The sequence below is a fragment of the Epargyreus clarus genome, unplaced genomic scaffold (assembly GCF_041222505.1).
Source record: "Epargyreus clarus isolate Ecla_fem2 unplaced genomic scaffold, WU_Ecla_fem_2.2 ptg000019l, whole genome shotgun sequence".
In the NCBI taxonomy this organism is placed as follows: domain Eukaryota; kingdom Metazoa; phylum Arthropoda; class Insecta; order Lepidoptera; family Hesperiidae; genus Epargyreus; species Epargyreus clarus.
The window spans coordinates 8750640-8769305 of NW_027332227.1; the positions used below are offsets into that span (position 1 = coordinate 8750640).

An 18666-nucleotide genomic window follows, 5' to 3' on the forward strand; every position below is an offset into this window, starting at 1 on the left:
TTAGTTAAAGTGTTTTCACACTAGTTTCCGGTCTCTAAATTACTAGAGTAGACCCATTTTAAATTTCATTTCTGGTTGGTTACACAACTGGGATGTATAGCTAATAGCTATGTAAGATGCTAGTAGTGCCCGCGGCTTTACCCGCGTTTTGAAAAATATAACATGAAATACATATAACTCAAAATTGTACCTTCATTGGAATGACAGTGGTGTCAACTGTCGAAAAATGGATCGTACCAATTTAGAAAACTAAAAACTAATGCACAAATTTGCTAAAGATCAAATGCATAGTGTACGATTCTATAAAGGACATACAGACAAACATTCATTTTTTTATATATAGATATGTCGCTTGGTTGCGGTCGAGGTTGAATCATCCCCAAACTGATTAGGTAATCTCTATTAAGTAGAATTGTAGTCCTACGCTGAATTAGACACAGATGTTACCCTTATAGAATAAGTTGGAGCAACTCTCTTGCAGGCATCGTTTACATAACTCAGACTGAAGAGCTGTTGTTTAGCGAGCTTTAAAACACGTAAATATAATAGAATGTATTCAATAATACTTTTGGAAGAAGAGGTAAGTTAGAAACATAATTATAAAAAAAATCCCGACTGGTTCAATATATAGCCTGTTATTTCCACAATTTAGACGAATACAATTCATATTACGTGAAAATCCCCGAAGCCTGAAGGATTTTCATTAGCATGCCTTAAATCAATTAAAACATACATACATAAAATTTACGAAAAATGTTACCTACTCTCCTTAATCGGGTAAATATATAAGTAAGAGAAACATATGAACTTTAAGTTGATCGTAGATGTATTGCTCAACCAGTGGACTTACTTTATTTATCACCCTTCAAACTATAATAATACATTATAGTACTGTATTATCTGGAGCAACTATGCCCAAGACCTTTAGAAATTCCACCTAAACGGGCAGTTTATGGGACGTACAATATAAATCTGGCCTTTCTTCGCTGGCATTACAAAGATTACCTACTGCCAAAATGTGGCCCTTTCCGTTCGATTACACAAATAGTGTTGTGTTGAGTACGGCCTAAACATTTGTTTGTTTCACATTTGTACATATAGCTATACAAATACTGAAACTGAGTATATATGTATAATTTACGAATCTATACTTATTTTAAAGAACTTTTTTCAAACCAACATATAAAAAGCCGTATTTGACGTTTCTTCTTCAACGAATGAGTTCGTTAATGTCAATGAAATAATCTATTTAAAAAATATTTACAGCAATATGACAATTAATTCAATTAATATCAATGATCACATCGATATACTACTAATAAAGACGTTGAATGATCACATGTTATTAGAAGTGTTGGTAACTCTGCTTGTCTACTTTACATTTTAAATCGAAAAACGAAGAAAAACGATTAATACAGCTGCTATAAAATAAGACATAGGAGAGTCGGTAGTGCTCTATATAGCGAAGGGTTACCTATCCATAAAACATGGTTTTTAATCTAAACTTAAGTACTATTGCTTAGTACATGTAGTACTATACTATTAGGTTAATAAAATTATATTTACGTATTTTATAGTAATTAAAATTACATAGATATATTGAAGGTTTTGGATAAAGTGATAGATAACAACATCTCTGAAGGTTTCTGGGTGATACCAGACTTAGAAGCATGAATGTCAAAATTATATTATAAGTATATCTAGAAATATTTTTATAAGATTGAAATAGCAAATCAGCACGTAATGCACCTGGTAAGTTGTCACTGCCGTATCTGTAATAAATTTCATAGAGATGTGAGGTTCTATCTGAAATCAATCATAAAAGCGTTTCCACTTCTGAGGACTGACGATCGCCTTATATTTATTTATTTGTTTGTTTGTTTATTTATTTATTGCAAAATACACACACAACTTACAACAAAATATGAGCAATATGTGATGCCCTGAGAGGGCGTCGCAGAATACTAGAGGTAGCGGCATTAATTTACATTAGGTTACATTTCCATGGTAAATATAGCACAACATATAATTACTGTTCATTTTTTTAAATTAATTATACATGTCAAAGATTCGTCATTCTATTGAGTTGTCCTTACGCAAGAAATAGATGTAATATTTATCTGTAATGTAATATTTCTCATTATTTTATTTCATGAAAATCCATAATATGACATTTGTATTTTTAATTCACGTGTTTGAATTATCTTTATGTGTTACTACATGTCATACGCGAAATCCTTATTGCTTGCGAAGGTTTAAGATAACAAACAGTGTAGATAACAAGAGAATGCTAGTCTTATACGTTATATTATTGTGAGCACAAACATATACACATCCCTGTGTCATATATGTGAGCCTAATATTTTTTAGGGTTCCGTTCCCAAAGGGTAAAATCGGAACCCTATTACTAAGACTTCGCTGTCTGTCCGTCTGTCACAGGACTCTTTCTCTGGGACCATAATAAATAGACACTTGAATGTTTTACAGATGATGCATAACGGTGGCTGTTATAAAAACAAATACTAAAAATAAAAAAAATTGAACACAAAAAGGGGTCCCCATACAACAAACTGCTATTCGATATTTTTCCAACTAACTTTTGAACCGTTATAGGTAGACAGTTCAAATTTTCACAATGTGTGTATAGCCGCCATAATAATACTAGAAATTAAAAATATTAAAATTTTTGATTGTACGGAATCCTCCAGGTGCGGTTGACTTTGCACTTGGCCAATTTTTTAAATTAAACCTATCTTTTGAACCGAACGCTCCCGCGCGCCACATTGAACAGATTTGCATATTCATTCGTTCCGCTTTAAAAATGTTTTTGCCGAAAACTCCATTCACTTGTTAAACGTTCATTATAGGTACATCAAATATGACTTTTATTTTTACTGTAGCTTTCGTAATTGTGTATGAAAGCAATAATAATTGAAGTTGAATTTTAAACTTCGAGATTTTATAAATCATATTTTTGGTACTCGTGTATGAAAAGTATTCAATATATTTTTTGTATACCTATTGAATTGTTTTCAGAAAAACTTTTTGCTTTCATTAAACGTTCGTCTAGCCATTGTTATACAAGGCTAGTTTTGAATATTTTTTCAGAGCTTCAAAAATAATAAAAAATATTTTATCTATATAAAAACGCAAACACAGAGATGAATAGTTCAATACGTTTTGCTCTCTTTTTGTCAAGCGATTTTATATTGTTGTGTATATGTAATACGAATGTTCATCGAATGTATTTGGCAGATATGCTCATGTGCGAATTGTAAGTTTACATATATTCTTTTGATATAATACGACAACGTTATAAAACTTATAACGAAAACGCGCGATCATATTTTTTTAACACAGAAGTAGGAAGCGAGCATGCAGTCCAGCTGATGGTAATTGGCTACTGCGGACCATGGACATCTGTCATCAAATAGATAAAATTGGAGTCTTGCATGAGGTCGACCACAGGTGCATGAAGACTAAGTTGGAACGCTTTGGGTTAGCATGTCTTTACAAACCACAGCGGCGATTAACATTACTGTTATTGGGCAGCAATAATGGTGGTGGTGGTTCAGAAGTCCCACCACAAAGGGTTCTACCACCTTCAAGCATGAATGTACATGACTTGATAAACACTACCTTGTGTCAAACGTATTCACTGTGTGAGGTTAAATTTCTATCCACAGAGCTTCCTAAGCTAACAAGAAATTGTAGAGCCAAGTATTCCATCGGTCATTTTCGCAATTCGGGAATACGGAACAGAGTTACGTAGTTCATCCAATAGTGTGAATGGTAACACAGTTACCTTATCGACTTTGAGAAGTGTTAAACCTTAACAATACTTCAATAAACTATGGTTAAAATAATACATTTCAAAAATAAATATTAGGGTGTCACAACAGAGAAAATAACTATTAGGGTTCGTACACAAAACTGCGATGCGACGTCGCATCGCAAAAATCTGCGAGCTCCCTCGACGCATCGCAAGAACTTGCGAATTGATTCGCATCGCACAGTGGTTGTTGTTGTTGGTCACCCTGAGAGACGCTACGCCGCACGATATCGCATCGCAGCAATTCGCATCGCAATTTTCGTGTTCGCAAAGTTTTGTGTTCGAGCCCTTAGTCCTATTAATTTATTAATCTTAATTGTTGTAGAGTGTAGCCTGTTATATCAATATACATACCATTACTAAACAATGTACATACATAATCGACATACCGATTACACAAACACGCTACTCAACTATTGTTTCGTTAGTAAATATTGTTTAAAATGTTATGTATTCACAAAAACTTGTTATGTTATAAAAAGTAAAAATAAAAAAGCTGATCAAATTATTTCGTTGTTTGAATGAAATTATTTTTATAAATACCACAAAGATTTGAACAGAATATTTTTATAGGAAGATTTAAGGCTATGTACTTGTAACATCGTAAGATTTGAACGTAACATTTGAAGGTGGTAGAACCCTTTGTGGTTCAACTCCGGCGGCACCACCGCCACACCTATTTCTGCCTAATAACAGCAGTGTTAGGCACTGCTGTGTTCCGGTTTGAAGGGTGTGGTAAGGGAGACAGACTTTTCCGAGGCGTTCCAGCTTAGTCCTCAGAGGTAGCGGCGCATCTGTGGCCGACCTCAGGTAGGAATATCTAATCCTATCTGGGGTTGATTACAAATGTCCATGGGCGGCAGTAGCCACTTACCATCAGGTGGACTGCATGCTCATGGTATCTATCTATCTTTATCACAAGGGATTATAGTCATTAATAATGATAGATTTACTTCTTTACTATGTATTTTCCGAGATATTTTTTTAATTGGAACAGAGACGAAAGAAATCATTATCTATAATTGATCCGGGGAAATAGATCCGCCACATCTATTTTATTGCGTTTCGATGGGCATGGAAGCCGGCTAATCCTTAGTGTCCTACCATTTAGTCCTCAGCAGTGGTAACATATCTGAGTGGTTTTAATTGGAACTCCTGTTCTATATAAATTGGTTACAGATGTCCATGGGCAGCTGTTACCACTTATCGTAAGGTAGACTGCATGCTCGTTTGGAAGAAAGAAAGAAACATTTTATTCGGATAATTGTAACACAAATGAATTGACCGAAAGAGACAAAAAAAATAATAACAAAACATATTGCACTTTGTATATTATTGTACTTTATCCTTTGAATAATCGAGAGTTGCAACCATAATATTGACAAACCAGCGTATGTATATCAAAGATATCACTAAATTAGATAAACCTTTACATACTTATTTATTCACTATTTTTTGTCCGCGGCTTCGCCCGCGTTTAAAAGAAAATAATATGACATACTAACATACATAAAACTGAAAATTCGTACCTATATTGGAATGACAGTGGCGCCATCTGGCGAATATTGTTCGTACCAACTCTGAAACCTTCGTGGGCTCATGGACAACAACTTTTAAAGACTTAAAGATCATCATCACACTTGATCAAATGCATAGTTTACGATTCAATCCTTACTTATATCGATTAAAATAATCGACTTTTTGGTCCAAAAGATTCTCCGATTAATCGATCTTAGATCACCATCCCTAGTTCCCGTGGGATTTCCGGGATAAAAACTATCCTATATCCTTTCTCGGGTCTCAGACTATCTTTGTACAAAATTTCATTAAAATCGGTTTAGTGGTTAAGACGTGAAGAAGGAACACACAGACAGACGGAGTTACTTTCGGATTTATAATATTAGTAAGGATAATCTTATTTTTTCTTCCTTTTCTGATCTGATCCCTAATAAAATGTCAGTGTCGTAATACACCAAATTTACAGGAGGTCCCTCCGGAACTGTGCAATATCGCAAATGTCTTTTCAACCCTTATCACAATATTTATTACATTATTATGAAGATCATTAAACTATTATGTATAATGATGTATTACAATTGTATAAGAGTTATGAATGCTATTTAATCTTTTATTGATAAAATGTTTAAAAATTCATCGTTTTATTATCAGTTTTTTGCAAATGAGTTTTAAGACAATTACACAACCGATTAAGCTGAAATTTAACATGCAAATTTGTTTTGGATAACAATGGACAATTAGCTTATATAATAAAGTTCTTCTAAATCCAATATGGCGAAAGCCCTAACATGACTGATCAATTAATTTTTATGTTATTGTTTTCTAAGAAAAATAGGAAAAAATCAAAACGAAAATTCTATTTTTTATTTGTACTTAAAGGCATTTTTTTAATATAAATTTATTCTCTGCCTAAGAGAAAGTTTGTAGAGCGACAAATCGAATAGGTACTTCGATGTGTTCCCATCGGAAGTGTACTGTAATATCGCAGAGCGCTCGACCCTCATCACTCGCCCAGCGCTCAAACTCACTGTTTGTCTGCCTTCCAGGCTGGCTTTGAAGATTCATGTGTTTCCAACTAAATTACAACTCGTAATAACACCTGAATAATTTATCACTTGACGAGATACTTTGTGAACAGCAATCATACTCATCCTTCATTGGTATGCTAAATAAATCTTTAATTACTGCAAATGCTTTGAAACTAAAGTTTGTAGAACTATCTAAAGGTCTACTGAGTGACATACATTTCCGCTCGCTAATAAACAGACCTTAGTATAAGGAGTGGTTGGTTTGAAACTTGGCCCCTCAATCAGCGAGTTTCGGGATGGGATGTAATTAGAAATTAATTTTATCACTTGCTTTAACGGCAAAGGAAAATATCGTGAGAAATCCTGCTCGACTGAAGGCTCTTAAAAAAACTCAATCCAGGGTTTGTGAAGTCTACTAATTCACACTTGGCCAAGGTATTAACCCTTCCCACTACGATATGAAATGACAAAACGAGATGAAAGTAGTGGAATAACGACAAATACTGCTTGGGAACTACTAAAACAATTTCAATAATTGGCATGTGTCTAAAAGACGAATACTATAGTTTTACCTAATTATAAAAGACATGTTTCATTTTCGGCCATCTCATGTACACTATATCTAAAAAACACGAATAATTTGTATATTTGAAGAAAAATACACATATTTTGATAACCTAAAGTATTCCTGTTTAAAAATATTTAAAATAAGCATTCCTCATTGAAATATTAAATATGACGGAATATTGTCAATGTCAAGTTTTCAAAACTATCGATGTCGGTCAGGGAACCCATGTGTACCCCTCATGTGTACACATAGGTTACTATACTCTTTGGATGTCGGTAATTCTGTATTTCGCTGTTTTTGTCGTAAAGTTATTGTCACCTTAGTACTTTACAACCTGGCTTTTGTTTTGGGTATCCCGTCATTATTTCTGAATTTAATTAATTATTTATAATAATTATAACAAAACCACCTTTTAAATAGTATCTGGTTTTATAGATGTAAGTGACATGTCAAATTAAAAAAGAAGGAGTTGACAGTTTGATATGTGTAAAAGTAGATATATACATAACGGAGTAACAGTTTAAAAAAAAACGTGACGTCAGCACCGCTGACGTCATAATTATTGTTATGATGTTGATGAATGACTCGATGAAACCTTCGAAAGCAAACCACACGAGAATTGTTGAGCTTCGTTTATTCTTCGGGCAGCATAACGACGTCCTAAGGAGGTCCGCACTGTTCCACAGCTCCAGCAGTAATGTCTCGATATCGCCAGTACGGCCCTTTTTATAGGACCGGCGCACGTGCACTTGTTTTCCTATTTAAAATGCAGGTAGTTTTACCTCAGGTGTTTAATCATTTCATTTTATAATAGGGGAACTGCCGTATTTGCTCCGACATACATATTATATTATATAAAATAGTGAAAACCAATGTAAACGTTGAATAAATATGTACTGATGAGAAGATTCAATCCTGAATATGTTTCTGCTCTGTGCTGCTTACGATTTTGGACTGATTCTACCTTACTTATTTACCCAGCTTATGTTTTATGGACTCTTGTGACTTTCGTGCGATCGCTGTGAATTGTGTTGACAAGGATTCAATATCATCAGGTAAAATATACATCAGTTAGCTGTATTAATCGTGAAATAATCGTTAATAATTTTAAACTAGAGAAGCCAATCTTTTTACATTTCTCTTTTTAGATAATTACAATAGCAAGACAAGGACATTCTTGGGATGACAAAATAATCAGTTATTATTGCTACTGCATCGCTGGACAACGAACCGTACTCGTAGGTACTCGTAGTTGCGCTCACATTATGACCATTGTTTGATGTTTGGGCTGAGCTCGTCACAAGATATTACAGAACCTGCTACATGATTGGATGAAAATATTGATAAGGGAAGATATTGAAAATGAATAAATACTGTATCTAAGTGAAGAATAAATAAAATATTATCTAAATGTGTACTTAAAGTTGTTTTATTTACACACATAAATGTTTTAACTAAAATAAATTGGTATAGAAGTACATATTTTGGTATGTTTTGTTTTAAGTACTAATCTATGGTTTTAAGTCAAGATTTATGAAAGTAAATATAATTAATGTTTATCAAATATAGGTATTGTTTCTCAATACACACAATACAATATTTATATATCTACGCCCATTCGCGTAAAATTTTTATTAAAAAGTATATAATGTACATAGTAAGTTAAAATAGAATGACAGATGACATTATTACGGTAATCACTACCGCCATGATGTTTTTCCACTGTTGTGTTGCAAATTTAAGTGTAAATTATTTGTTTTTAAACAATTAAACGAACATGATTTGAAGAAAATGAACCCCTACGAATTGTTCTTTGCATGTTTTCTTAGTTTTTAGTATAGTGTACAAAAGGTGGCCGGGAGCCCATACATTTTGAAACATCTCCTTTATAATAACATCAAAAGGTAACCCTGTATAAGGGACGTGCCATATTATTATTATCATTATTGCTTCACACGTCATAATCACGAAAAGATCACACTATCACGCTGTTCTATCTGTAATAATTCCCGTGCACACACTTTTATTGCCCTTATTGATAAAAATTATAGTAATATCGACGTAATTAATCAGGCTTCATATGTAATTTATGTTTTATAGCTACAATATTTAATTTAACTGGCATCAGTACCCTTAGTATGAGATTTTACGTTTTTACAAAAATGATTGTTTTTGTATTTGTTTACGTATTTGCCTATACATTTCCAATCAGCGACCCTAGCGGACTGTATCAGAACTGATTATACGCAAATACGTAAACAAACACAAAAACAGATTTTTTTGGAAAAACGTAAAAACGTTGGTATTTGTTTACGTATTGGCCCATACAATTTCCAAGTTCTGACACCATCCGCCAGGGGCGCTGATTAGAAATTGTATGGGCAAATACGTACACAAATACCAAAACAGTCATATTTGTCAAAACGTAAAAACTCATGGTAAGGGTACAGATCACGTGTATAAAGTTAATTGGTGCAACTTTAAAACCAGTTAGCCCCAACCGACTGAGCTGAAATTATGCACACCTGTGGTTTGGTGTAGATGACAATGTATGATAAATTGATTTAGTGACGTCATTCTAAATCCAATATGGCCGATACCCCTAGGCGGACCTATTATTTTGTGTGTACCCCTATGTGTTGGATCTCAAATGAGCGGTTTCTGAAAATAATACAAAAACAAAATGACGTTACGAAGAGCATGTTTTTAGATATTTTCTTAAAGAAAAACTATTTCTTAAGCTATTTGCGCAACGGACTCCACTGTGGGGAGTCCACTGTGGTCCACTCATATTGAAGCGCATTGCACACACGCACTGATGTACCAATAAGCAGTTTATAACTTAACTATATATAGTTTCGGTTACTTTCGCGACCGACTAGTATAATGACAGTATGGGAATAACAGATATGAGATACATATCTGTGATGGAAATAGTGATAATTTTTTTTACGTAACAACTTTTTGGAATTACTTTCGCGACCGACTAGCATAATAACAGTATGGGAATAACAGATATGAGATACACATCTGTGATGGAAATAGTGATAATTCATTACGTAATAACTACTTGAAAAATATGTTTTGCATCATTTTAATCTCCACGTCATTGATTGATGTCAATTTTAAGCAACCTATAAATATATTTGCACGTACATTCTACGTAATGTCGGGTTTTTCTCACAGATAATTTTCTCAAGATAAGTAGAGATAGAATTAAAAAGTAATATTTTTATTGTATGTTATTTTCAGAGCAGCAGTAAATATTTATCAAGAAGCATTATAAGATGCTACTTCCATTCAAAAGTGAGTTAATATCATTAGTTGATAATTAAGATAAAATACAATTGCAATATTCGCTATGTGGGTACGCGCCTATTATATTTTAAAGATCATCATTCATATTATATTTTAAAGACCAGTATCATCGATCTCAGACGTAGCATCGTACCTAACCGGGATCGGCTCCAGCTAGAAATCCTGTCTTGTATGGAATCAGTTACACATATCAATTGACGGCAATGTCCACTACCCTGTTTTGTATATTTTTGGCAATGATCGTCCCATCTGGTGTACTGCATCTTCGATTGCTACTTCTATCTAATAAAAAAAACATCACAATAGGTTTTTTTTATAGTATAAGAGTAGCAGACGAGCATGCAGTCCACCTGATGGTAAATGGCTACTGCCGCTCATGGACATCTGTAATCAACCCCAGATAGGATTAGATATTCCTACCTGAGGTCGGCCACAGATGCGCCGCTACCCCTGAGGACTAAGCTGGAACGCCTCGGAAAAGTATATCTCCCTTACCACACCGTTCAAACCGGAACAAAGCAGCGCCTAACACTGCTGTTATTAGGTAGAAATAGGTGTGGCGGTGGTGCCGCCGGAGTCGAACCACAAAGGGTTCTACCACCTTCCAAAAGTTCTTTATTTAACAAAATAAAATCCAATATCGAATAGATCAGCAAAACGTCAGCATTAAGCTGCAATCTGCTTCAAGTTTTGTAATCTCTTCCGATCGCAGCAATACGAGCATTTGCTTTTAGAATTCGCGATTGATTTCCATTGGGAGTCATCGGAAAATCAATAGATAAACTCCCATTAAATGATTGAGAGTGTTACCGCAGACTAGACTACATTCCTGTTGTAAGCTCTCCCTGTTCCCGGGACGCCTGGCTGCATTAATTTAAAGTTTACTAAATACGAGTGTTTTGTGATAGTCTAGTGGTTTGAAACTCGACCTATCAATCAGAGGGTCCGAGGTACGATTTCCAGACGCGAACTACTGATTTTTGAGTTATATGAGTTTTAATTGTTTTTAAATCTTCCATTAATGATAGACACTTTGACGGTATATAACTTAAAATGGAACATATCGATTTAGACGAGTTACTTGAAGTTTGAAGAAGAACGAGTTAAAGAGTTTCTTGAAAGATTATAAAAAAAAAATTAAATCCAAATAAATAAATAATTACAATTTTAAAATGTTGTTAATTTTTCAAAAATACACCACAAATACTAATTGAGATATTTTAATAATGTGTTTGTAATGACTAATGTTTTAAACTATTTTCTTTTTTCAATTTGACCGGATTTCGATAACCATATTAACGCTTCCTGAATGGATTCTTAGGTGGCAGCTAATTGAAAAACAGTATGTGTTTTAAGCTATTTTCACATCAGACTTAATAAATAAAATTTACACATTAGACTTAATAAATAATAAATAAGTTTAATTTAATCTTGTGTCTTATGGTTTAATATAAGTCCTAGCGTGTCTGCACCTCTACTTCAATTGTCAAATTTTACAATAACGATAAGATAAAAGTGATAAATATATTAATCTTTATCTATGTGATAGAAATTCACGTGTCAAATTGGATGAACATATGGAAACCATTACGTAATACTTTATGAGTGTCAGATATTTTTATGGTAGATTTAAATTAGGGTTGGCACTCGTACTATATTTATGTCAATTGAACTATATATTATAGCACAAAAGATTAATGATTTTCATTATTTCTATCGCTAATTCACATTTTTCCTAAATTTCTCAAAAGAACCATATTTTGCATTTATTTAAAGAAACACTATTTATTCAAGAAAAAAGGTGGCAACCCTGATTTAAATCCATAGCTTTAACTTTTCAAAACATCAAGTGCATGATAACAAAATGCACATACCTATTACATCCGTTGTCTCTACATATACACATAGATTAGTAATGATTACTCACTCCTAACAAGAAAATTTTTAACTATATCAATTGTCAAATTTTAACAGTTTTGACAATTGATATAGTTGCGTAAAAAGTTTTGCCACGTCTCCGTGTTAAAATGTCCCTAGAATATTTGAAATATTAGTTATTATTATTATATTATTAGTATTTGTTTTATTATTAGTATTAGTTATTTATTCGTAATTTTTCTCTAAAAATATTTTTTATTTGTCAAGAATTCAAAAAAAATAACTGACAAATCAGCCTTTTGTGGTTTCATTCAATTTCAAGGCGGCGAAGTATATTTACTAATCTACGCATATACATAGTCTGAAGTGCAACTCATATCATACAATGTAAACATGAACAGGATAACCACCGTTTCGAAAACCTGTTACTTGAGGTCATTCAAATACTCATACATTCGTGGCACGGATACCTACCTTGTTTTGAGGAAAAGTTAATACACACGTCACGTGGTACACACGTGGTACATCCAAGAGAAGATTCTCTTTGTTTAATAAACAATTGAATTCCTTGTAGATGTTTCCTCTGTGCCACCTGATGTTGAACAATGGCGTATATTTTATTACACTTTCCGGGTTATAGCATAACATTTTAAAAATCAAAGACGCATGCCTGGGATTTAAACGGACTCCTCAATCATCTTGAGTTTTAATCACAAATTTGAAACTTATGTAATGCTATTGTAGTGACGTCACATCATGCCAATAATAATAACTTTAGTTGAAAATAATCTTGATAAGATAATAAATAACTATTTTGTTGAAGATATGAATATGTAGTTTTCTATTCAAAATTTCGAAATCTACTCGATCAGGCGATGTTTATTATGATTGTATTAAAACTTTAAGTACTTATATTATTGTGTCGGTGATTACACCGACACAATAGTAGGTATATTAATACCTACTTGTTTTGGTCCGCGCCAAACTTCTAGTCCGCTCTGAAGTTGTTGCGCGCAGGTTTAGTTAACATATACTCCGTAACGTAGGGCACACTAACGCAGCTGCTGTCTTCGTCCCGTTAATATCTAAAATTTGCTATTGCGATGCGACTCGTTTCTATATTCGGAGCAGACTAGCAGTTTGGCGCGGACTCGACCTAACACTATTTAGCTAAGCATCAATAGTTTATTCTGTATAGAATGCTCATTAATCGTTCTGTTTACTGGTTCAGTATGTAGCTACGAGTAAACATATTCTTGTGTGTACCTACGAGCGAATGTAAGACCAGTTTGCTTGTTATATAAACAATTGTTCCTTCACTCCAGCTCCCCCTCATTATAATTTTCACGTATCCCAAAACATTGGTACCGACTTACGATGATTAACAAACAATTTTTTGATGAAATCTTTGTTTAATAATATTAAATCATATAAACATATAATTTAGTTTAATATTATTAAACAAAGATTTCATTATGTCTGTTAAAGTAGTAGATTCTTTGTAATTTTACATCCATGACCTATGCTACCCCATGATCCTATCTACTTATTATATTTAACAGAAACGAACTTGGAATTCGTCTTTAAATTCTTGTTCGTGAACAAGCTTTTAAAAATGTATAACTGGACAGCAAACATTTTTCCTCATTATACCTATTTCTTAAAGATACTTAACAAAACCTATTATTAAGGTAAACCAATTTACAATAAATATTTCAGATAATGTATTAATGGGCAGCCTCGAAGGTTTATCCGAGAGTGACACGGAATCCAATTATAGAAGGAATAAAAAACTAACAGCCGCGGTGCTATTAACTCCGGAGCACGCAGATTCATCTCACTGTTGACTTAACGTCCCATTATCGGCACCTTAATGGAAAACAGCAATACGAGCTAGCATTTCAGCCGTCTTAACCAGAATTTGTATAGTGTTCATTATGTAATTTCATACCTGTTGTAAGGTTAATTACAAATTCATCTATAGATTATGAAGAATCGCGTGTGTACTTATGTATGCTCGATAGAAGTTATGTAAATATATATAACTCAAAGGTGACTGACTGACATAGTGATCTATCAACGCACAGCCCAAACAACTGGACGGATCGGCCTGAAATTTGGCATGCAGGTAGATGTTATGACGTAGGCATCCTCTAAGAAGGATTTTGCTCAATTGTAACGCGAGCAAAGCCGCGGGCCAAAACTCGTGAAGTATAAAATTCGTCTTATTCAATAAAATAAAAAATAAAACTTTTTTACTGTCTTATATTATTTATCGTGGAACTATTTGTGGTATAGTATCATATTATATCTATAAACCGATCATTTCAGTATTTTGGGTCAATGATTTATTTTTTGTATTTTAATGAACAGTATGACAGTATTTTTGAGTTCCTATATTCTTCTTTAGTGCATAAAGAAATGATTTTGTTACAGAAATCCAAAATTCCGAATCTGAACCCAAATTTGGAATCTGCGTTGGCAAATTTGGTGAATGCCCATATAGTAGCTGAGAAAGAAACGTAAACTTAATTCATTTTCTAAGCACTAACATAGCACCGTTTAAAACTAATTTTGAACTTCTGCCAAGAAATTCGTCCATTCATAGATCTGTGAGTGCACTTACAACTTGAGAACAAGGTTCAGAACTATTAACAAGGACAGGACAGCTTGCTAAACCAGTTGTATGTATGTTTGGGAGAAATCGCGCACGGAGTTCTCTCGCTTTTTTATACAGCAGTTATTTACTCGCCGAGCACAGACGAAATGGCACGAAAACAAGAATAACCTTCTCGGGTGTATTTAACGCCTCCACAAGTCTTGGCAGTGTGTAGGTTTTTTGCCGCGAAAAGTTTTGAATGTGTGTTTTTGCACGACGATTACATAGGTGCTATTGTTCGGCGAATGACTCGGTGGATTGGTCGCGAATAGCCAAATATTACACCAAAGTGTGTTAAAGATATTTTCATAATAAGTTTGCAACTTTGTCAACTTTCGAGTTAGACTTTTATCCCCTTGACATCTATAACCTATCGATTAAGCCGTAATAATAATAAATACTAAATATCAAGAAAACTACACCATTTTAAGCATCATTAAATAAAAAACTGACATTAGAAAAGTGGTGATTACAAAACCATGTAGCTAATTAAAATTAAGCAATACCACCTTACTTCACGTAGCAGCCTCTATTCTCAAATGAGTATGTGTCGTCGTCAACTAATTACATTCCCACTGCTGGGCATAGGTCGCGCCTCAGAGTGAATGGAGATTACTCTTTAGTCATCGCACTGGCCACGTGTAAATTAATAATGTTTCCACACCTTCTAGAACTTTTATCCTGTTTATTACTCACACTCAAGTGTTTTTGATGTTTAAAAAACATGACTATGAACAATTATAAATGACAAAAAGGTCATAGCATTAAGATAATAATATAAATGTGGTTAAACTCGATATAGAGCAAGATACAAGATATAGAGCTTGTACTATATAAATATACCAATCAGATATCTTCGTTATGATACCTTAATTACCTGCGAAATATTTTAGATCTTTGATAACGCTATCTAACAAGGATTCTTCGAGATTGTCTACAAACTGCTTATATCTTATAAAAATTATCAAAATAATGAGAAACACGCATATTTTATCTTCTTTTATGATGACATTAACAATTAAGAATGCAGGAATGTGACGGGGCTATCAATTATCTTTCATTAAAAAAATACTCCGAGTTTTTATATTTATTTTATTTTTTAACTACTCTTAAAAATATACAAATAAATATTGAATTATTTATTTATTACCATATATCACTAGACGGTGTAACAGTCTTAACAAATTACAGGTAATTTTAGCAAAAAATATAACAATTTATTTAAAATGCTTCAATTTCAAATTAACATATGGAAATACTTGCTTATAAACTTTACACTGCCAATTACTGATTTGCGTAAAACAAATTGTAATTGCAGCGTAACCTTGGAAAGATATTTTTGTGTTTGAAATGAATTAATTCACATTTTTAATTCAAAAAACTTATCATGATATTAACATACTCACATAACAATACATAAGAGTTATCTTGAATTTCGTATGTCATATTAATAAATTTCCAACATTTATAAGCCACAGGCAATAAATATATCTAAAATATAAAAAGTTTTTAAAAACGTTCATTATCGGCTATCTTTTGGATTAAATTTAAAGCTTGTGCCTTATTGAAGTCAATCAAAAATTGAGATCAATTGATTTAAAAATATAAATTCAATTTTACTAATAGTAAAAACAGCTATGACAAATATTTTCATAAAAATACACATCAACAAGTCCCGCGAGATTATGACATACGTGTAAAATAAAAACATGATAGTATTCCTACGATAAAAGATATCAAAGTAATTTGTCCGCCCAGTAAATATGTATAATCAGGAATGATAAGCCGATAACTTCCCGTTTTGACATCATTTACAATGAAAGATAATATTTAGTGTAAATGCATCGTATTGCAAAGCTGCAAATATTTAAACACACATCTTTTATCAGTAAAATATCATTAAATCTGGTATCAGCTACTAAATACTGATTATTTATACATACTTTATTGATAAATCCTTTAGTCACAATTATAACAATACATGTACTAAAATATTTCTACAGATAGTATTTAGTACATATTAGATTAGTAGTAGGTACATGATGTTCTAACAACATTTAAGGACTAATTATTATTTGCCATATTTATCCTAAGACTATTTTTACCACGGAACAATAAAAACTAAATTTTTACTATATCTTATAGGATTAAATAGTTTTGACTTAAATGATACACAGTTATAAACTGACACACTTTTTGGTGACCATTTCAATTATGAACATACGACTAGGTAAATGTATTTCTTTATTAAGCTTATCTTTTGGGTTTTTCCATCATTTCTTGATTATTTAATCGAATTAATTAGCTCACTTCACTTTTATACGTCATTCAGGTGTTAAAGGATTAAGCTAATAATTATTTATTTCTTTAATCCACGACCGTAACTTTGCGTAATTCAGTATTTTCAATCTACAAGATAAGTTCTAGTGGATTATGTGTCGAAATCAATCGATAACACTTCAAAAGCAGTACTACGAAGTCAGTACATAGTTTTTTAGAATAAAGACTATATTTATAGCCTTTCATTTAATCTTTGCACTTCAAAATCCTTCGCTTCTGATTTACCAAGCCAAACATACTTGTAGAGTAAGCCGGCGAGCCCGCCACCAATCATGGGCCCCACCCAATATATCCAATGTCCGTTCCACGTCCAGGTCCATAACGCAGGCGCGAACGATCTCGCTGGGTTCATGCTGGCTCCAGTCAGCGGTCCTCCAACAATCGACAGTCCAGCAATAGTTAAACCAAACTTTATAGGATTCGAGTCCTGTTTATCATCATTCACTGGGTCCCATACAGCGCAATTGATAAAACCAAGCGCAGCTGACAGGAATATTTCTATAATAAGAGCTTGGTAAATGTAATGATTAGGGTGAGGCTGGGTAGTGCACACTCCGTCTGCCACCATCTCCACAGGAGTAACTCCAAGCAAAATTCCGTACCCTGCTATCGCACCGAGGCACTGTGCAATAACATACGCTATTCCGAGAACTATTGACATCTTTCCCCACAAAACGGCGGTAAAGGTGACCGATGGGTTCATATGCGCTCCGGAGATATGGCCGAATGATTGAATATTGAACAGGACCATTAATCCAAATCCAAAAGGCGAGTACATGGGCGGATGTGGACTTATTCCATCTATGGGTATGCACGACATACAACCCAGTAGCAGTAAAAACATAGTAGATACAAACTCGGCCAGAATCGGCTTCCAATTAAGGGCACACCATGTTGCGACTCCCTTTTTCTTCACCTCAATGCTCTCGACGACGGTGACAAACTGGGAACTCGGCGGCACTGTCATTTTTTCAACCATTAAATCGGATTGTTCTTTAAATTAACACAAATCACTTGGAACGGAGGTTGTTGACCTCTAAACGTATATGGCTACAATTTTGCCATTATTCTGCGCATAAGTAAACACTATTAGAGTTCAGCGTAACACAGGTATAGTTAGTAAAGTTCTTACAGAAACGCTTCGCGAACACGTCTGCCCCTCGGTGCAGTCTAACAAAATATTGATGTCTCTCTGTGAGACGAATACAAGTTCTGAGTATAAATAAAGATATGCTACCGTTATCTCGTATTAAAGCCTAGTATTAAACGGATTTCTGGGTACATGTTATGTTTTTTGCGGTGTTTGAATATACTGATTTTACTAAGACTTTATAATGTTTATATAAGTTTATGGTCTAAGATCAATATTAGTTCTAAATATGATTTAGTGTAAGAAATAATAAATATATTATGTAAATTATTAACGTATAATATAAAGTGAAAGTGAAAGTAAAGAAGTATCGAGATTAAATTATTAAGTGCATCAACAACAAAAGAAGACTATTTCTTACAAATATATTTCACT

The 18666-nt window shown here is 33.4% G+C and overlaps 1 protein-coding gene across 1 annotated transcript; it reads right to left on the bottom strand.

Annotated features, from left to right (window-relative positions):
• Window positions 1-16730: 16730 nt before the first annotated feature.
• On the bottom strand, window positions 16731-18327 carry LOC140750145 (aquaporin). Its single transcript, XM_073083534.1, has one exon. It carries the CDS (start codon window positions 18118-18120, stop codon window positions 17314-17316), a length of 807 nt encoding a protein of 268 aa, XP_072939635.1. The 5' UTR covers window positions 18121-18327; the 3' UTR covers window positions 16731-17313.
• Between the last annotated feature and the right edge of the window lie 339 nt (window positions 18328-18666).